The 15,604-nt window shown below is 47.6% G+C and overlaps 1 protein-coding gene across 1 annotated transcript in view; it reads right to left on the reverse strand.

The window, feature by feature from the left end:
• The window catches only part of LOC310798312 (sodium channel protein type 5 subunit alpha-like), a gene marked incomplete at both ends in the record, with an annotated part of 197,485 nt that overhangs the window by 16,087 nt on the left and 165,794 nt on the right, over positions 1-15,604 (reverse strand). Inside the window, 3 exons of the mRNA XM_083660822.1 lie at positions 4,498-4,598; positions 5,896-6,037; positions 6,288-6,341. Of these exons, the coding sequence (XP_083516948.1) occupies positions 4,498-4,598; positions 5,896-6,037; positions 6,288-6,341 (297 nt within the window). The remainder of the gene's footprint in view (positions 1-4,497; positions 4,599-5,895; positions 6,038-6,287; positions 6,342-15,604) is intronic.

Raw genomic sequence — 15,604 nt, forward strand, 5'->3', positions numbered from 1 at the left:
AGAGAGGAGAGAGAGGGAGGAGAGAGAGGGAGGGAGGAGAGAGGGAGGAGAGAGAGAGGGGGAGAGAGAGGGAGAGAGAGAGAGGGAGGGAGGAGAGAGGGAGGGAGGATAGAGGGAGGAGAGAGAGGGAGGAGAGATAGAGAGGGAGAGAGAGGGAGGAGAGAGGGAGAGAGAGGGAGGAGAGAGAGGGAGGGAGGAGAGAGGGAGGAGAGAGAGGGAGGGAGGAGAGAGGGAGGAGAGAGAGAGAGGGAGGAGAGAGAGGGAGGGAGGAGAGAGGGAGGAGAGAGAGAGAGGGAGAGAGAGGGAGGAGTGAGAGAGAGGGAGAGGGAGAGAGAGAGAGGGAGGGAGGAGAGAGGGAGGAGAGAGAGGGAGGGAGGAGAGAGGGAGGAGAGAGAGAGAGGGAGAGAGAGGGAGGAGAGAGAGAGAGGGAGAGAGAGAGAGGGAGGGAGGAGAGAGAGGGAGGGAGGAGAGAGGGAGGAGAGAGATAGAGAGAGGGAGGAGAGACAGGGAGGGGGGAGAGGGAGGAGAGAGGGAGGAGAGAGAGAGGGAGGGAGGAGAGAGGGAGGGAGGAGAGAGAGGAGAGGAAAAACTAGAGTAAGATTACATCTGCATTTTTCAGAATTCAGAGTTTATCTGTCGTCCTTATAGTCCGGGAGCCATGGGGTTGAACCTCGCTTCGTCGGATAAAGTTTTTTTCTCTGCTGATTCTTGTAGTTTGGGGGTACCTATTCAAAATACAGGAGGGTGCCCGGTGAGTACCCTTGAGCATTTTCAGATATTAACCCCTTAATTGCCAAAATTCCAGAAAAATAGGGATTTATGGGATTTCATGCAAAATGCTCAAATCAAATGCATCCAATTTGTTTTCTCTAATGTCTATTCATAAAGGAAGTCATGTACAATGTATTTAATTCCACACTACATAATATTAACCATTTTAGGCCGTGCCAGCAAAACAAATGTTTTATGACTATAGGGGTCATGCTGGATGAGAACATCCATTGAGCCTTTGCTCATTGGCATGCAGAGATTCAGAGTAGATGATGCACACTGGGAGGTGTGAAGGGCACATTTGGCTGCTGATGGTCTGATGGTATAGTTAAGCCTATGTGGGTATTGTGCATCCTACCCTGAAACATGCACAGAACATTGTGCATGGCAAACCAGCCACTTCACAGTTGCACTTATTGGAGTTAAAAGGGTTTTGCAGCCACACCTGATCATCTCCAAAATGTAGTCTGGGACAAGTTTGCAATCTTCTGGTAGAGTGGTTGGGCTCAATGACCTGTTGCATGTGTCTTTTTTTCCATCAAAATTCCTCAGTGTTCAATGCTAGTGGCAGATTTACATTGATATTTCAATATATTGCTTGAAAGTGGGCCCTCTTAACATTCTCAATGAATGCTTCATTCACTGGGGGTAGAGCAGCTAAGTTTGGAGCAGACGTGTCCTTTCCCATTCTTTTCCTCCCAGACAAGTAGCCTTGTGTGTGACATGTCTGTGCTCTATACCGAACAGACTGAGATGAAGGCAGTGGTTGGTCGGGGACCTGCTGGAATGGTGCAACCACTTTGCTAATGGCAGATAGTTCGTACAGTTTTGAGGACTTTGATGACAGAGCCTTTCCCAACCCATAGTAAGACGCTACAGTGTCACATCCCAATATGGCATGGGCTGGTAAAAGGTTCTTCACAACTTGTGAATGCTTGGCCAGTGTTGACTTGATGTCCACTATTGCCCTTTCCTTGTGGGGCGATTCCATGATGTGTGGTGTACATCCAGTCGTATGATGGTAATGGTGAAGGAGTAGGATGAACACATCTATGCCATCAGAAACCACCGATATTTGATGGGCTTCTCCAGCACACCTCAGGACCTTTTGGACAATGATGGTGTCAGTTTCTTCCTGCTGATTTTCTAGATCATTGGCTCCTTCTTTCTTCCAACCTGATCTCAATGGGGCATGGCTCCTCCCCTGTCACCTCCCCTGTCACATGGCTCCTCCCCTGTCACCACCAACTTGTGTTTCCTTGTGCTCTGTAGATGGAAAAGCTGATCCTTCCTGGGTCAGTTCCTCACATAAGAGCTAAGAGATGGTGTTTCTAGGTGAGCCCTGTCTCTGTGACATCTCAGGTGATGGACTTGATACAGTACTGTAATCAGAGTACCTGCCGAAGATGAGCTAGGCGTCACTGTCTGATAGCTATGAATTCAGCCGTGTCTTAACATTTTTGATGAAATCAGCTATGGTGCCATCAGCTGGCCAGTCCTGCCATCAGCTGGTCAGTCCATTACCCTTGAATCGATGGCATTTAGGTCATAAATTGTGGAGTTGTCAACTTGGATTGATTTCGTTGTTGTCATTGTCTTTACTTTGTTTGAGATGGTGTCTTAAAATCCCTCTGGCCAGGTCTTCTCAAAATCTTCTAACATTGCCTTCCCCCCATCTTTACGGCACTGTCACTGGTGTTGGTGATCTTGATGTTCACTATGCTTTCCCCTGGATGTTCGTTGGGATCCAATGGATGGAGGCAGGTTTCCAGTTTCTGACAAAGTCCAGCCCTGTCCATGACTTTGGCATCTGCTTAACTCATGGCTTTAGCCTCCTCCTTGTGATAGAGATGAACCTTTATCTGTCTCATCCTCTTCCATCAACTTCATGTCTGATTCAATCTTGCAGCATACAGTATGTGGTGGCTCAGGGCCCAGATCTTCAGTGCCTCTGGCTTCATGGTTATTCCAATGATCCCTCCATCACTGTGGCCGTACCTCATGAAAGTGGTTATGAACTGGTTGATCCACAGGCCATTCCATATTCCACTAATGTGTCACATCACATGCTGCCCCTGGAGAAAATTATTTTGTGGAGGAAGCTTCTCCATGGAACGAAGATAGTAGAGGCCATACCAGACATGGTTGACATGGCCAGCTGCAAAGTAGTAGGTAAGCATCTTCTGGAATGTGGTCAGATGAAGAAGCAAGTCACCCTCACGTTCAGCCCAGATGTATGACATCAGCATCAGCATCAGCATCATTGGTTTCACCAAGACCTAAACCCAAAGTTTGTCTGTTCTGGTCTGACTCACAATCTGATCCTCTGAAGGCTCTCATCAGGTCATTTGCTTTCTGGAAATGTCTTACCGGATCTCCAGATAGCCCACTATCAGCCATCAGTGAATAAAGCCCCAACAAAACTCATCAATGCGTGCATACCCCCAAGACGCTTTAAGCAGCACAGCCATCTATAAGTGACATGTGTGTCTGTTTGAGGCGAGATGTGTCTGAGCCGAGATGCAGTGTCCCAACTATTTTGAGTGGGGTGGCCCAGGTGGGGCACAGACTCAAGCAAGGGTGGCACTGATTGCGGCATTTAGGAAGGATGTAGAAAGGTTTTCCCTCACCAAAATTTAGCCTAACATCACTCTAGCTTAGCTTAACAATTAGCCCGCTACAGCCTCTGAAAGACAGTATTGTTGGCCATAGATGCCAGCACCCTCAGGATTTTGGGGTGGCCAATTAGATTTAAGGGGTGGCCTGTGCCACCCCTGGCCACTCCCTAGAAACTCCCCTGCCAAGATGTGTGCACAGGATTTGAACAGTGCACCTAGAACCCTCCCCCCGGCTGTACAAGGAATTGAGAGTGGAGACAGAAAGTGCCGCGGCTCAAAGCCGGTGAAACATGCACACACGCGCACATGCACGCACACACACGTGCGCACATGCACGCACACACACAGTGCCAGAGAGAGGGGAGTGGGGGAGAAGGGTCTGACTTGCGCAAACCTGCACCGCTTCAACACCTAGGAGTGATTTATCAGACTAAAAGTCCTCTGCTAATTGCATGTTTTTATTGGGGGTCGGGGGTGGGGGGGCACATGGCGTGGGAATCAAATAGGCTATATATACATGACCTCGTTGCTCCTTTATGAATAAACATTGGAGAAAGCAAATTTGATGCATTTGATTTGAGTATTTTGCATGAAATCTCATAAATCCCTATTTGTATGGGATTTTGGCACTTAAGGGGTTAATATCTAAAAATGCTCAAGGGTGCTCACCGGGCACCCTCCTGTATTTTGAATAGGTACCCCCAAGGTACAAGAATCAGCAGAGAAAAAAACTTTATCAGACGAAACAAGGTTCATCAAAAAAACAGCCTTTGGCTCCCGGACTATTATCAGAGCGATATAGAATGATTGTAACCTTGCATTATATTAGGGCTGCACGATTAATCGTATTTTCATCGTCATCGCGATATGAAAATGCGCGATGAACATACATTTTATTGATTTAAATTTGAACATACACAGAGAAAAACATAACCGCAAACATCTACAAAAAACACACAAAATACAAAATACATACATAGACGCAAACAAAATCACTCATAACCCCCCTCCCCGCAGGACGCCCCCATCCATCAACCCATACAGCTGACAGTAGCAAAGAAAAGACCAAACAGAACCTAGCTATCATGGAGATGCCCATGGTTCCTACCAGCGGTCGAGGGATGGGCTTCTGTGGTTTCTTGGAGCCCAGTTTCTTCATGGCATTGTAGTACTTCTTCTGCTCCTCCGTCATGAAGATATCCTGTCCTCCTAAGTAAACACAGACCACAGACCTGTCTGTTATCTTCACTCTACAGACTCAATACAGACATGTCCGTTATCTTTACTGTACAGACTCAATACAGACCTGTCTGTTATCTTTACTGTACAGACTCAATACAGACCTGTCTGTTATCTTTACTGTACAGACTCAATACAGACCTGTCTGTTATCTTTACTGTACAGACTCAATACAGACCTGTCTGTTATCTTCACTCTACAGACTCAACACAGACCACATACCTGTCTGTTATCTTCACTCTACAGACTCAACACAGACCACAGACCTGTCTGTTATCTTTACTCTACAGACTCAATACAGACCACATACCTGTCCGTTATCTTCACTGTACAGAGTCAACACAGACCACAGACCTGTCTGTTATCTTCACAGGACCCAACATCTCCTATGCATCCATGTTTTCACTTCACATGGACAATTACATGGTTCCAGAGATGATAACAGGCTAGTTATTTTAGTTTTTAATGCATGACAGACAAGAATGATTGCATTGTTTGTCTGTCTCTCTCGTCAAATTATGAATCAAAGTATAGTCTTATAGTCTTATATTATAGGGATCGAATGCTCCAAGTGAAATGTTTTATGGTCACTCACAATTCAGTTCGGTTGTTAAGACTGACGACAAGACGTTCACCTCGCGTCACCTCCTCCTTCGCCTCATTCAAAATAACTATGGCGGAATCTGTGAATCTTTTTAGATATCTTTTTATAAAAAAAAATTTAACTTAACTTTTTATACAGTAGATAGGGTCTTTTTAGGGTGCTTGCTCACTGGCGCCCCGGTACCGTTCCCGAGCACACTTGTCCCCAAATTGACCCCAGTTTCGGAACATTTGGCGAGTGTGAATGTTGCGTTTCGTTCCGTTCCGCGCCCGGGCGCACAACAGGAAACCGTGACAGGATCCACTTGAAAAGGTGGTCTGGAGAGCGCTTTGTCGTGCCCGGGCAGCTTTGGCGTGCCCGGGCACACTTCTCGCAAGTATTCTTAAGTATTCTTAAAACTCATTATATAAGGATTTTTTTGAAATGTCTATGGAGAAAATGAAGGGGGAACTCTCTTCCAGGGCTGGAGACGTCACAGAAAGTCACGTGACTGTTGAGCTCGATGGGTAAGTAGAGAAAGAGTGATGACACATCACTGATGATGTTACCAAAATGGGAACTAACGGACACCGCAAATCATGACTAACACCGCCCACCGATCTTAGGCAATTTTAATAATGATGATGATGATGAAGATGGTGATTATGCCTCTGGTTTGGACACTTATCTTTCGTTTCTGCTGGTTGAAGTTGTCGATGATGACGCCGATAAAGAGGTTGAGGGTGAAGAAGGAGCCGAAGATGATGAAGATGACGAAGTACAGGTACATGTACAGGTTGATCTCCTTAATAGGCTGCTCCTCCACCTGGCACACACGCACGCAAACGCACACGCACACAACCCACACACATGCAGGCACACACACACACACACACACACACACACACACACACATGCGCAGGCACGCACGCACACACACACACACACACACACACACACACACACACACACACACACACACACACACAGTGTTAGATTCTGTCTCAAATAGGATCATTGTGGACACACAGAAGCAGGGATGATCTCCCTCTACAGTTTTAAACGTGTCAACTTACGGCACGTGAGTCCACTGCTGCGTACATGATCTCCATCCAGCCTTTGAATGTCGCCTTGGAAACAAACACACAAACAAACAAACAAACAAACAAAACAGCTTGTGAAATTGTGACCGTCAGGATATATTGTCAGGAACAAAGATCAGCACAGACGAGATAATGCTCCTCCTCCCATGCTTTACTGAGGGTGCATTGTTTTGAGTTCATGGAACCAGAACATTTCTCCTTGATGAACCAGTCTGGTCCTCTCTCTCTCCCCCCCCCCCCCCGACACTTTTTTTTGGGCAGTCCGTGCTAATAAGGGTTTCTCACGTCATCGGTCCAGATATCACTTGTGTGTTTGCGTATGCGTGTTTTAAAGCTAGAGTATGTCACTTTTGTACTGCAGAACCTTTGTCTCCCCCTTCTGGCACTTCTGGCAGTGAAGGAACGTGCGTTGCATTCAGGTGGTGTCGGGGGGAAAATGTGTTCCAGATCTTTTTCTTTGCTCTTTGTTACTGAACAATACAACACATCTCCTCTGCAGCGTCCATGTTGTTTCCACATTACCATAAGGACGAACACACCGAGGAAGAACCACTTCCCAACTGCAAAGCTGAACAAATACTGGGAATACGAGCAGCATGTGAATGCAGCATTTGTCTAGGCCAGGGGTTGTCAAAGTCAGTGGACGTCCACTCAGACAAACTCTCGCATCATGATTATGTTACTTGACACATTGCAATTCAACAATTGAGCCAAGGCTCAAGGCTACTCACTGGAAAAAACATGCCCATCTTAACAAGTCATTTAGTCGCGTAGCCTCATATTCAGCCTGCACTGAACAGAAACATGCTGTCAGTGAGAAGAGAGAGAGAAAGAGAGAGACAGCACTTGTTTCCATGCAGCTTCAGTCGTTCCAGGTGGACTCAATTATAGAATATATCTGTATTTGTCTTTATTGCCACACACACACACACACACACACACACACGTGTGTGTGTGTGTGTGTGTGTGTGTGTGTGTGTGTATGTGTGTGTGTATGTACATATATATATATATATATATATATATGTATATATATATATATATATATATGTGTGTATATGTGTGTGTCGTGTGTGTGTGTTGGAAAATAAGAATGATATTAAAAATAAAAATAAACTTTCCTTTGTGTTCATGCTGCTGTGATCTGTCTCTGCACCGTCCTGCACAGCACTTATGCTTGAATGAATAAACGTGAATAAAGAGATCCTGAAGCATCTTATTTTAGCTGAAGATTAGAGAGATGGAGAGAGAACGAGTGTCATGGAAACCAAGCTGCTGTGTTTCTATCAATGAAAGATCAAACGTCCTTTTATGGACTTCCTTCTTCAACACCGGAAGGATGAGAGACGAGATGGATAAGAGAGAGGAGAAAAGGGAGGAAGAGAGTGAGAGAGAGAGATCAAGGCTGTGTGTGTGTGTGTGTGTGTGTGAGAGAGAGAGAGAGAGAACAAAGGAGGCAGAGGGAAAGAGGGAGAGAGTGTGAAGCGGGGTCCTTCAGTGTGAGTGGGCGCCCGCTGTCTGTCACTCAGACCTGAAACCAGCCCGTCGCCACGGTTACAACCTGTTATTATTATGGTCTGGCGGCGAGCACGCTGCAAGACGACGAGCTCACACAGACTTTAACAGAGAACTAGCAGCAGAAGTACTGTTACTCTGCTGATACTTTACTGTAGTACTGTAGAAGTAAAAGTACTGCTGTAAACATCTACTGCAGTCAAAGTAAAACATGTCTGATTTGAAATGTCCTCAGAGTGAGAGTTCGTTGTTAGCTGTGATCTTTCACACTAGTCTTTTTTTTCTTTTCTTTTCTCTCAATCTTTTATAGAACAATTAACATACAAGACAAACAGGCTCAGACCCAGGAAAAGAAAAGAGAAAAAAAAACACAAACAACTTTGACATTTAACATTGTAACGTGGCGCTAGCAGCTGCATAAGGTGCTTATGTGCTTCTAAGAGATATCACGTATGGGATCTTATACAAGGGGTCCATGGGAAAGCAAGTCATCCACCACCCCTAACCTCAGTCACTCTTAACCTTGTCAAAGTAGGTCTAAACGGGTCCCAGATAGTTGTGAACTTTCCAAACTAGTTGGTTCTCAGGAACCCGAGTATCTCCATCTGTATAACAGAGACCATGCCCATCAGCCACACCTGAAAAGAAGGTGAAGAGGAGGACTTCCATTCTTTCAAAATTAGTCTTTTGGCGACAGTTGTCAGAGATTGTTGCACAGCTGTAGGGAAGGTCAGAGAGGACTCAGAGCAGCCAAAGATAGCGAGTTCTGCCTCCGGCTGCAGGGTTATTTTGTAGGCCTTAGAGAGTTCTGCCTCTGGCTGGAGGGTTATTTTGTAGGCCTTAGAGAGTTCTGCCTCTGGCTGGAGGGTTATTTTGTAGGCCTTAGAGAGTTCTGCCTCTGGCTGGAGGGTTATTTTGTAGGCCTTAGAGAGTTCTGCCTCTGGCTGCAGGGTTATTTTGTAGGCCTTAGAGAGTTCTGCCTCTGGCTGCAGGGTTATTTTGTAGGCCTTAGAGAGTTCTGCCTCTGGCTGCAGGGTTATTTTGTAGGCCTTAGAGAGTTCTGCCTCTGGCTGCAGGGTTATTTTGTAGGTCTTAGAGAGTTCTGCCTCTGGCTGCAGGGTTATTTTGTAGGCCTTAGAGAGTTCTGCCTCTGGCTGCAGGGTTATTTTGTAGGCCTTAGAGAGTTCTGCCTCTGGCTGCAGGGTTATTTTGTAGGCCTTAGAGAGTTCTGCCTCTGGCTGCAGGGTTATTTTGTAGGTCTTAGAGAGTTCTGCCTCTGGCTGCAGGGTTATTTTGTAGGCCTTAGAGAGTTCTGCCTCTGGCTGCAGGGTTATTTTGTAGGCCTTAGAGAGTTCTGTCTCTGGCTGCAGGGTTATTTTGTAGGCCTTAGAGAGTTCTGCCTCTGGCTGCAGGGTTATTTTGTAGGCCTTAGAGAGTTCTGTCTCTGGCTGCAGGGTTATTTTGTAGGCCTTAGAGAGTTCTGCCTCTGGCTGCAGGGTTATTTTGTAGGCCTTAGAGAGTTCTGCCTCTGGCTGCAGGGTTATTTTGTAGGCCTTAGAGAGTTCTGCCTCTGGCTGGAGGGTTATTTTGTAGGCCTTAGAGAGGTCTGCCTCTGGCTGGAGGGTTATTGTGTAGGCCTTAGAGAGCTCTGCCTCTGGCTGCAGGGTTATTTTGTAGGCCTTAGAGAGTTCTGCCTCTGGCTGCAGGGTTATTTTGTAGGCCTTAGAGAGTTCTGTCTCTGGCTGCAGGGTTATTTTGTAGGCCTTAGAGAGTTCTGCCTCTGGCTGCAGGGTTATTTTGTAGGCCTTAGAGAGTTCTGTCTCTGGCTGCAGGGTTATTTTGTAGGCCTTAGAGAGTTCTGCCTCTGGCTGCAGGGTTATTTTGTAGGCCTTAGAGAGTTCTGCCTCTGGCTGCAGGGTTATTTTGTAGGCCTTAGAGAGTTCTGCCTCTGGCTGGAGGGTTATTTTGTAGGCCTTAGAGAGTTCTGCCTCTGGCTGGAGGGTTATTTTGTAGGCCTTAGAGAGGTCTGCCTCTGGCTGGAGGGTTATTGTGTAGGCCTTAGAGAGCTCTGCCTCTGGCTGCAGGGTTATTTTGTAGGCCTTAGAGAGTTCTGCCTCTGGCTGCAGGGTTATTTTGTAGGCCTTATAGAGTTCTGCCTCTGGCTGCAGGGTTATTTTGTAGGCCTTAGAGAGTTCTGCCTCTGGCTGGAGGGTTATTTTGTAGGCCTTAGAGAGTTCTGCCTCTGGCTGGAGGGTTATTTTGTAGGCCTTAGAGAGCTCTGCCTCTGGCTGGAGGGTTATTGTGTAGGCCTTAGAGAGCTCTGCCTCTGGCTGCAGGGTTATTTTGTAGGCCTTAGAGAGTTCTGCCTCTGGCTGCAGGGTTATTTTGTAGGCCTTAGAGAGTTCTGCCTCTGGCTGCAGGGTTATTTTGTAGGCCTTAGAGAGTTCTGCCTCCGGCTGCAGGGTTATTTTGTAGGTCTTAGAGAGTTCTGCCTCTGGCTGCAGGGTTATTTTGTAGGCCTTAGAGAGTTCTGCCTCTGGCTGCAGGGTTATTTTGTAGGCCTTAGAGAGTTCTGTCTCTGGCTGCAGGGTTATTTTGTAGGCCTTAGAGAGTTCTGCCTCTGGCTGCAGGGTTATTTTGTAGGTCTTAGAGAATTCTGCCTCTGGCTGCAGGGTTATTTTGTAGGTCTTAGAGAGTTCTGCCTCTGGCTGCAGGGTTATTTTGTAGGTCTTAGAGAGTTCTGCCTCTGGCTGCAGGGTTATTTTGTAGGTCTTAGAGAGTTCTGCCTCTGGCTGCAGGGTTATTTTGTAGGTCTTAGAGAGTTCTGCCTCTGGCTGCAGGGTTATTTTGTAGGCCTTAGAGAGTTCTGCCTCTGGCTGCAGGGTTATTTTGTAGGCCTTAGAGAGTTCTGCCTCTGGCTGCAGGGTTATTTTGTAGGCCTTAGAGAGTTCTGCCTCCGGCTGCAGGGTTATTTTGTAGGCCTTAGAGAGTTATGCCTCCGGCTGCAGGGTTATTTTGTAGGCCTTAGAGAGTTCTGCCTCTGGCTGCAGGGTTATTTTGTAGGTCTTAGAGAGTTCTGCCTCTGGCTGCAGGGTTATTTTGTAGGTCTTAGAGAGTTCTGCCTCTGGCTGCAGGGTTATTTTGTAGGCCTTAGAGAGTTCTGCCTCTGGCTGCAGGGTTATTTTGTAGGCCTTAGAGAGTTCTGCCTCTGGCTGCAGGGTTATTTTGTAGGCCTTAGAGAGTTCTGCCTCTGGCTGCAGGGTTATTTTGTAGGCCTTAGAGAGTTCTGCCTCTGGCTGCAGGGTTATTTTGTAGGCCTTACAGAGTTCTGCCTCTGGCTGCAGGGTTATTTTGTAGGCCTTACAGAGTTCTGCCTCTGGCTGCAGGGTTATTTTGTAGGCCTTAGAGAGTTCTGCCTCTGGCTGCAGGGTTATTTTGTAGGCCTTAGAGAGTTCTGCCTCTGGCTGCAGGGTTATTTTGTAGGCCTTAGAGAGTTCTGCCTCCGGCTGCAGGGTTATTTTGTAGGTCTTAGAGAGTTCTGCCTCTGGCTGCAGGGTTATTTTGTAGGCCTTAGAGAGTTCTGCCTCTGGCTGCAGGGTTATTTTGTAGGCCTTAGAGAGTTCTGTCTCTGGCTGCAGGGTTATTTTGTAGGCCTTAGAGAGTTCTGCCTCTGGCTGCAGGGTTATTTTGTAGGCCTTAGAGAGTTCTGCCTCTGGCTGGAGGGTTATTTTGTAGGCCTTACAGAGTTCTGCCTCTGGCTGGAGGGTTATTTTGTAGGCCTTACAGAGTTCTGCCTCTGGCTGGAGGGTTATTTTGTAGGCCTTAGAGAGTTCTGCCTCTGGCTGCAGGGTTATTTTGTAGGCCTTAGAGAGTTCTGCCTCTGGCTGCAGGGTTATTTTGTAGGCCTTAGAGAGTTCTGCCTCTGGCTGCAGGGTTATTTTGTAGGCCTTAGAGAGTTCTGCCTCTGGCTGCAGGGTTATTTTGTAGGCCTTAGAGAGTTCTGCCTCCGGCTGCAGGGTTATTTTGTAGGTCTTAGAGAGTTCTGCCTCTGGCTGCAGGGTTATTTTGTAGGCCTTAGAGAGTTCTGCCTCTGGCTGCAGGGTTATTTTGTAGGCCTTAGAGAGTTCTGTCTCTGGCTGCAGGGTTATTTTGTAGGCCTTAGAGAGTTCTGCCTCTGGCTGCAGGGTTATTTTGTAGGTCTTAGAGAATTCTGCCTCTGGCTGCAGGGTTATTTTGTAGGTCTTAGAGAGTTCTGCCTCTGGCTGCAGGGTTATTTTGTAGGTCTTAGAGAGTTCTGCCTCTGGCTGCAGGGTTATTTTGTAGGTCTTAGAGAGTTCTGCCTCTGGCTGCAGGGTTATTTTGTAGGTCTTAGAGAGTTCTGCCTCTGGCTGCAGGGTTATTTTGTAGGCCTTAGAGAGTTCTGCCTCTGGCTGCAGGGTTATTTTGTAGGCCTTAGAGAGTTCTGCCTCTGGCTGCAGGGTTATTTTGTAGGCCTTAGAGAGTTCTGCCTCCGGCTGCAGGGTTATTTTGTAGGCCTTAGAGAGTTATGCCTCCGGCTGCAGGGTTATTTTGTAGGCCTTAGAGAGTTCTGCCTCTGGCTGCAGGGTTATTTTGTAGGTCTTAGAGAGTTCTGCCTCTGGCTGCAGGGTTATTTTGTAGGTCTTAGAGAGTTCTGCCTCTGGCTGCAGGGTTATTTTGTAGGCCTTAGAGAGTTCTGCCTCTGGCTGCAGGGTTATTTTGTAGGCCTTAGAGAGTTCTGCCTCTGGCTGCAGGGTTATTTTGTAGGCCTTAGAGAGTTCTGCCTCTGGCTGCAGGGTTATTTTGTAGGCCTTAGAGAGTTCTGCCTCTGGCTGCAGGGTTATTTTGTAGGCCTTACAGAGTTCTGCCTCTGGCTGCAGGGTTATTTTGTAGGCCTTACAGAGTTCTGCCTCTGGCTGCAGGGTTATTTTGTAGGCCTTAGAGAGTTCTGCCTCTGGCTGCAGGGTTATTTTGTAGGCCTTAGAGAGTTCTGCCTCTGGCTGCAGGGTTATTTTGTAGGCCTTAGAGAGTTCTGCCTCTGGCTGGAGGGTTATTTTGTAGGCCTTAGAGAGTTCTGCCTCTGGCTGCAGGGTTATTTTGTAGGCCTTAGAGAGTTCTGCCTCTGGCTGCAGGGTTATTTTGTAGGCCTTAGAGAGTTCTGCCTCTGGCTGGAGGGTTATTTTGTAGGCCTTACAGAGTTCTGCCTCTGGCTGGAGGGTTATTTTGTAGGCCTTACAGAGTTCTGCCTCTGGCTGGAGGGTTATTTTGTAGGCCTTAGAGAGTTCTGCCTCTGGCTGCAGGGTTATTTTGTAGGCCTTAGAGAGTTCTGCCTCTGGCTGCAGGGTTATTTTGTAGGCCTTAGAGAGTTCTGCCTCTGGCTGCAGGGTTATTTTGTAGGCCTTAGAGAGTTCTGCCTCTGGCTGCAGGGTTATTTTGTAGGCCTTAGAGAGTTCTGCCTCTGGCTGCAGCGTTATTTTCTAGGCCTTAGAGAGTTCTGCCTCCAGCTGCAGGGTTATTTTCTAGGCCTTAGAGAGTTCTGCCTCTGGCTGCAGGGTTATTTTGTAGGCCTTAGAGAGTTCTGCCTCTGGCTGGAGGGTTATTTTGTAGGCCTTAGAGAGTTCTGCCTCTGGCTGGAGGGTTATTTTGTAGGCCTTAGAGAGTTCTGCCTCTGGCTGCAGGGTTATTTTGTAGGCCTTAGAGAGTTCTGCCTCTGGCTGCAGGGTTATTTTGTAGGCCTTAGAGAGTTCTGCCTCTGGCTGCAGGGTTATTTTGTAGGCCTTAGAGAGTTCTGCCTCTGGCTGCAGGGTTATTTTGTAGGCCTTAGAGAGTTCTGCCTCCGGCTGCAGGGTTATTTTGTAGGCCTTAGAGAGTTCTGCCTCTGGCTGCAGGGTTATTTTGTAGGCCTTAGAGAGTTCTGCCTCTGGCTGCAGGGTTATTTTCTAGGCCTTAGAGAGTTCTGCCTCTGGCTGCAGGGTTATTTTCTAGGCCTTAGAGAGTTCTGCCTCTGGCTGGAGGGTTATTTTGTAGGCCTTAGAGAGTTCTGCCTCCGGCTGCAGGTTTATTTTGTAGGCCTTAGAGAGTTCTGCCTCCGGCTGCAGGGTTATTTTGTAGACCTTAGAGAGTGCTGCCTCTGGCTGCAGGGTTATTTTGTAGGCCTTAGAGAGTTCTGCCTCTGGCTGCAGGGTTATTTTGTAGGCCTTAGAGAGTTCTGCCTCTGGCTGCAGGGTTATTTTGTAGGCCTTAGAGAGTTCTGCCTCTGGCTGCAGGGTTATTTTGTAGGCCTTAGAGAGTTCTGCCTCTGGCTGCAGGGTTATTTTGTAGGCCTTAGAGAGTTCTGCCTCTGGCTGCAGGGTTATTTTGTAGGCCTTACAGAGTTCTGCCTCTGGCTGCAGGGTTATTTTGTAGGCCTTAGAGAGTTCTGCCTCTGGCTGGAGGGTTATTTTGTAGGCCTTAGAGAGTTCTGCCTCTGGCTGCAGGGTTATTTTGTAGGCCTTTGAGAGTTCTGCCTCCGGCTGCAGGGTTATTTTGTAGGCCTTAGAGAGTTCTGCCTCTGGCTGCAGGGTTATTTTGTAGGCCTTTGAGAGTTCTGCCTCCGGCTGCAGGGTTATTTTGTAGGCCTTAGAGAGTTCTGCCTCTGGCTGCAGGGTTATTTTGTAGGCCTTAGAGAGTTCTGCCTCTGGCTGCAGGGTTATTTTGTAGGCCTTAGAGAGTTCTGCCTCTGGCTGCAGGGTTATTTTGTAGGCCTTAGAGAGTTCTGCCTCCGGCTGCAGGGTTATTTTGTAGGCCTTAGAGAGTTCTGCCTCTGGCTGCAGGGTTATTTTGTAGGCCTTTGAGAGTTCTGCCTCCGGCTGCAGGGTTATTTTGTAGGCCTTAGAGAGTTCTGCCTCTGGCTGCAGGGTTATTTTGTAGGCCTTAGAGAGTTCTGCCTCTGGCTGCAGGGTTATTTTGTAGGCCTTAGAGAGTTCTGCCTCTGGCTGCAGGGTTATTTTGTAGGCCTTAGAGAGTTCTGCCTCCGGCTGCAGGGTTATTTTGTAGGCCTTAGAGAGTTCTGCCTCTGGCTGCAGGGTTATTTTGTAGGCCTTAGAGAGTTCTGCCTCTGGCTGCAGGGTTATTTTGTAGGCCTTAGAGAGTTCTGCCTCTGGCTGGAGGGTTATTTTGTAGGCCTTAGAGAGTTCTGCCTCTGGCTGGAGGGTTATTTTGTAGGCCTTAGAGAGTTCTGCCTCTGGCTGGAGGGTTATTTTGTAGGCCTTAGAGAGTTCTGTTTCCGGCTGCAGGGTTATTTTGTAGGCCTTAGAGAGTTCTGCCTCTGGCTTCAGGGTTATTTTGTAGGCCTTAGAGAGTTCTGCCTCTGGCTGCAGGGTTATTTTGTAGGCCTTAGAGAGTTCTGCCTCTGGCTGCAGGGTTATTTTGTAGGCCTTAGAGAGTTCTGCCTCTGGCTGCAGGGTTATTTTGTAGGCCTTAGAGAGTTCTGCCTCCGGCTGCAGGGTTATTTTGTAGGCCTTAGAGAGTTCTGCCTCTGGCTGGAGGGTTATTTTGTAGGCCTTAGAGAGTTCTGTTTCCGGCTGCAGGGTTATTTTGTAGGCCTTAGAGAGTTCTGCCTCTGGCTTCAGGGTTATTTTGTAGGCCTTAGAGAGTTCTGCCTCTGGCTGGAGGGTTATTTTGTAGGCCTTAGAGAGTTCTGCCTCTGGCTGCAGGGTTATTTTGTAGGCCTTAGAGAGTTCTGCCTCTGGCTGGAGGGTTATTTTGTAGGCCTTAGA

Source organism: Poromitra crassiceps, assembly GCF_964638095.1.
Source record: "Poromitra crassiceps genome assembly, chromosome: 2".
In the NCBI taxonomy this organism is placed as follows: domain Eukaryota; kingdom Metazoa; phylum Chordata; class Actinopteri; order Beryciformes; family Melamphaidae; genus Poromitra; species Poromitra crassiceps.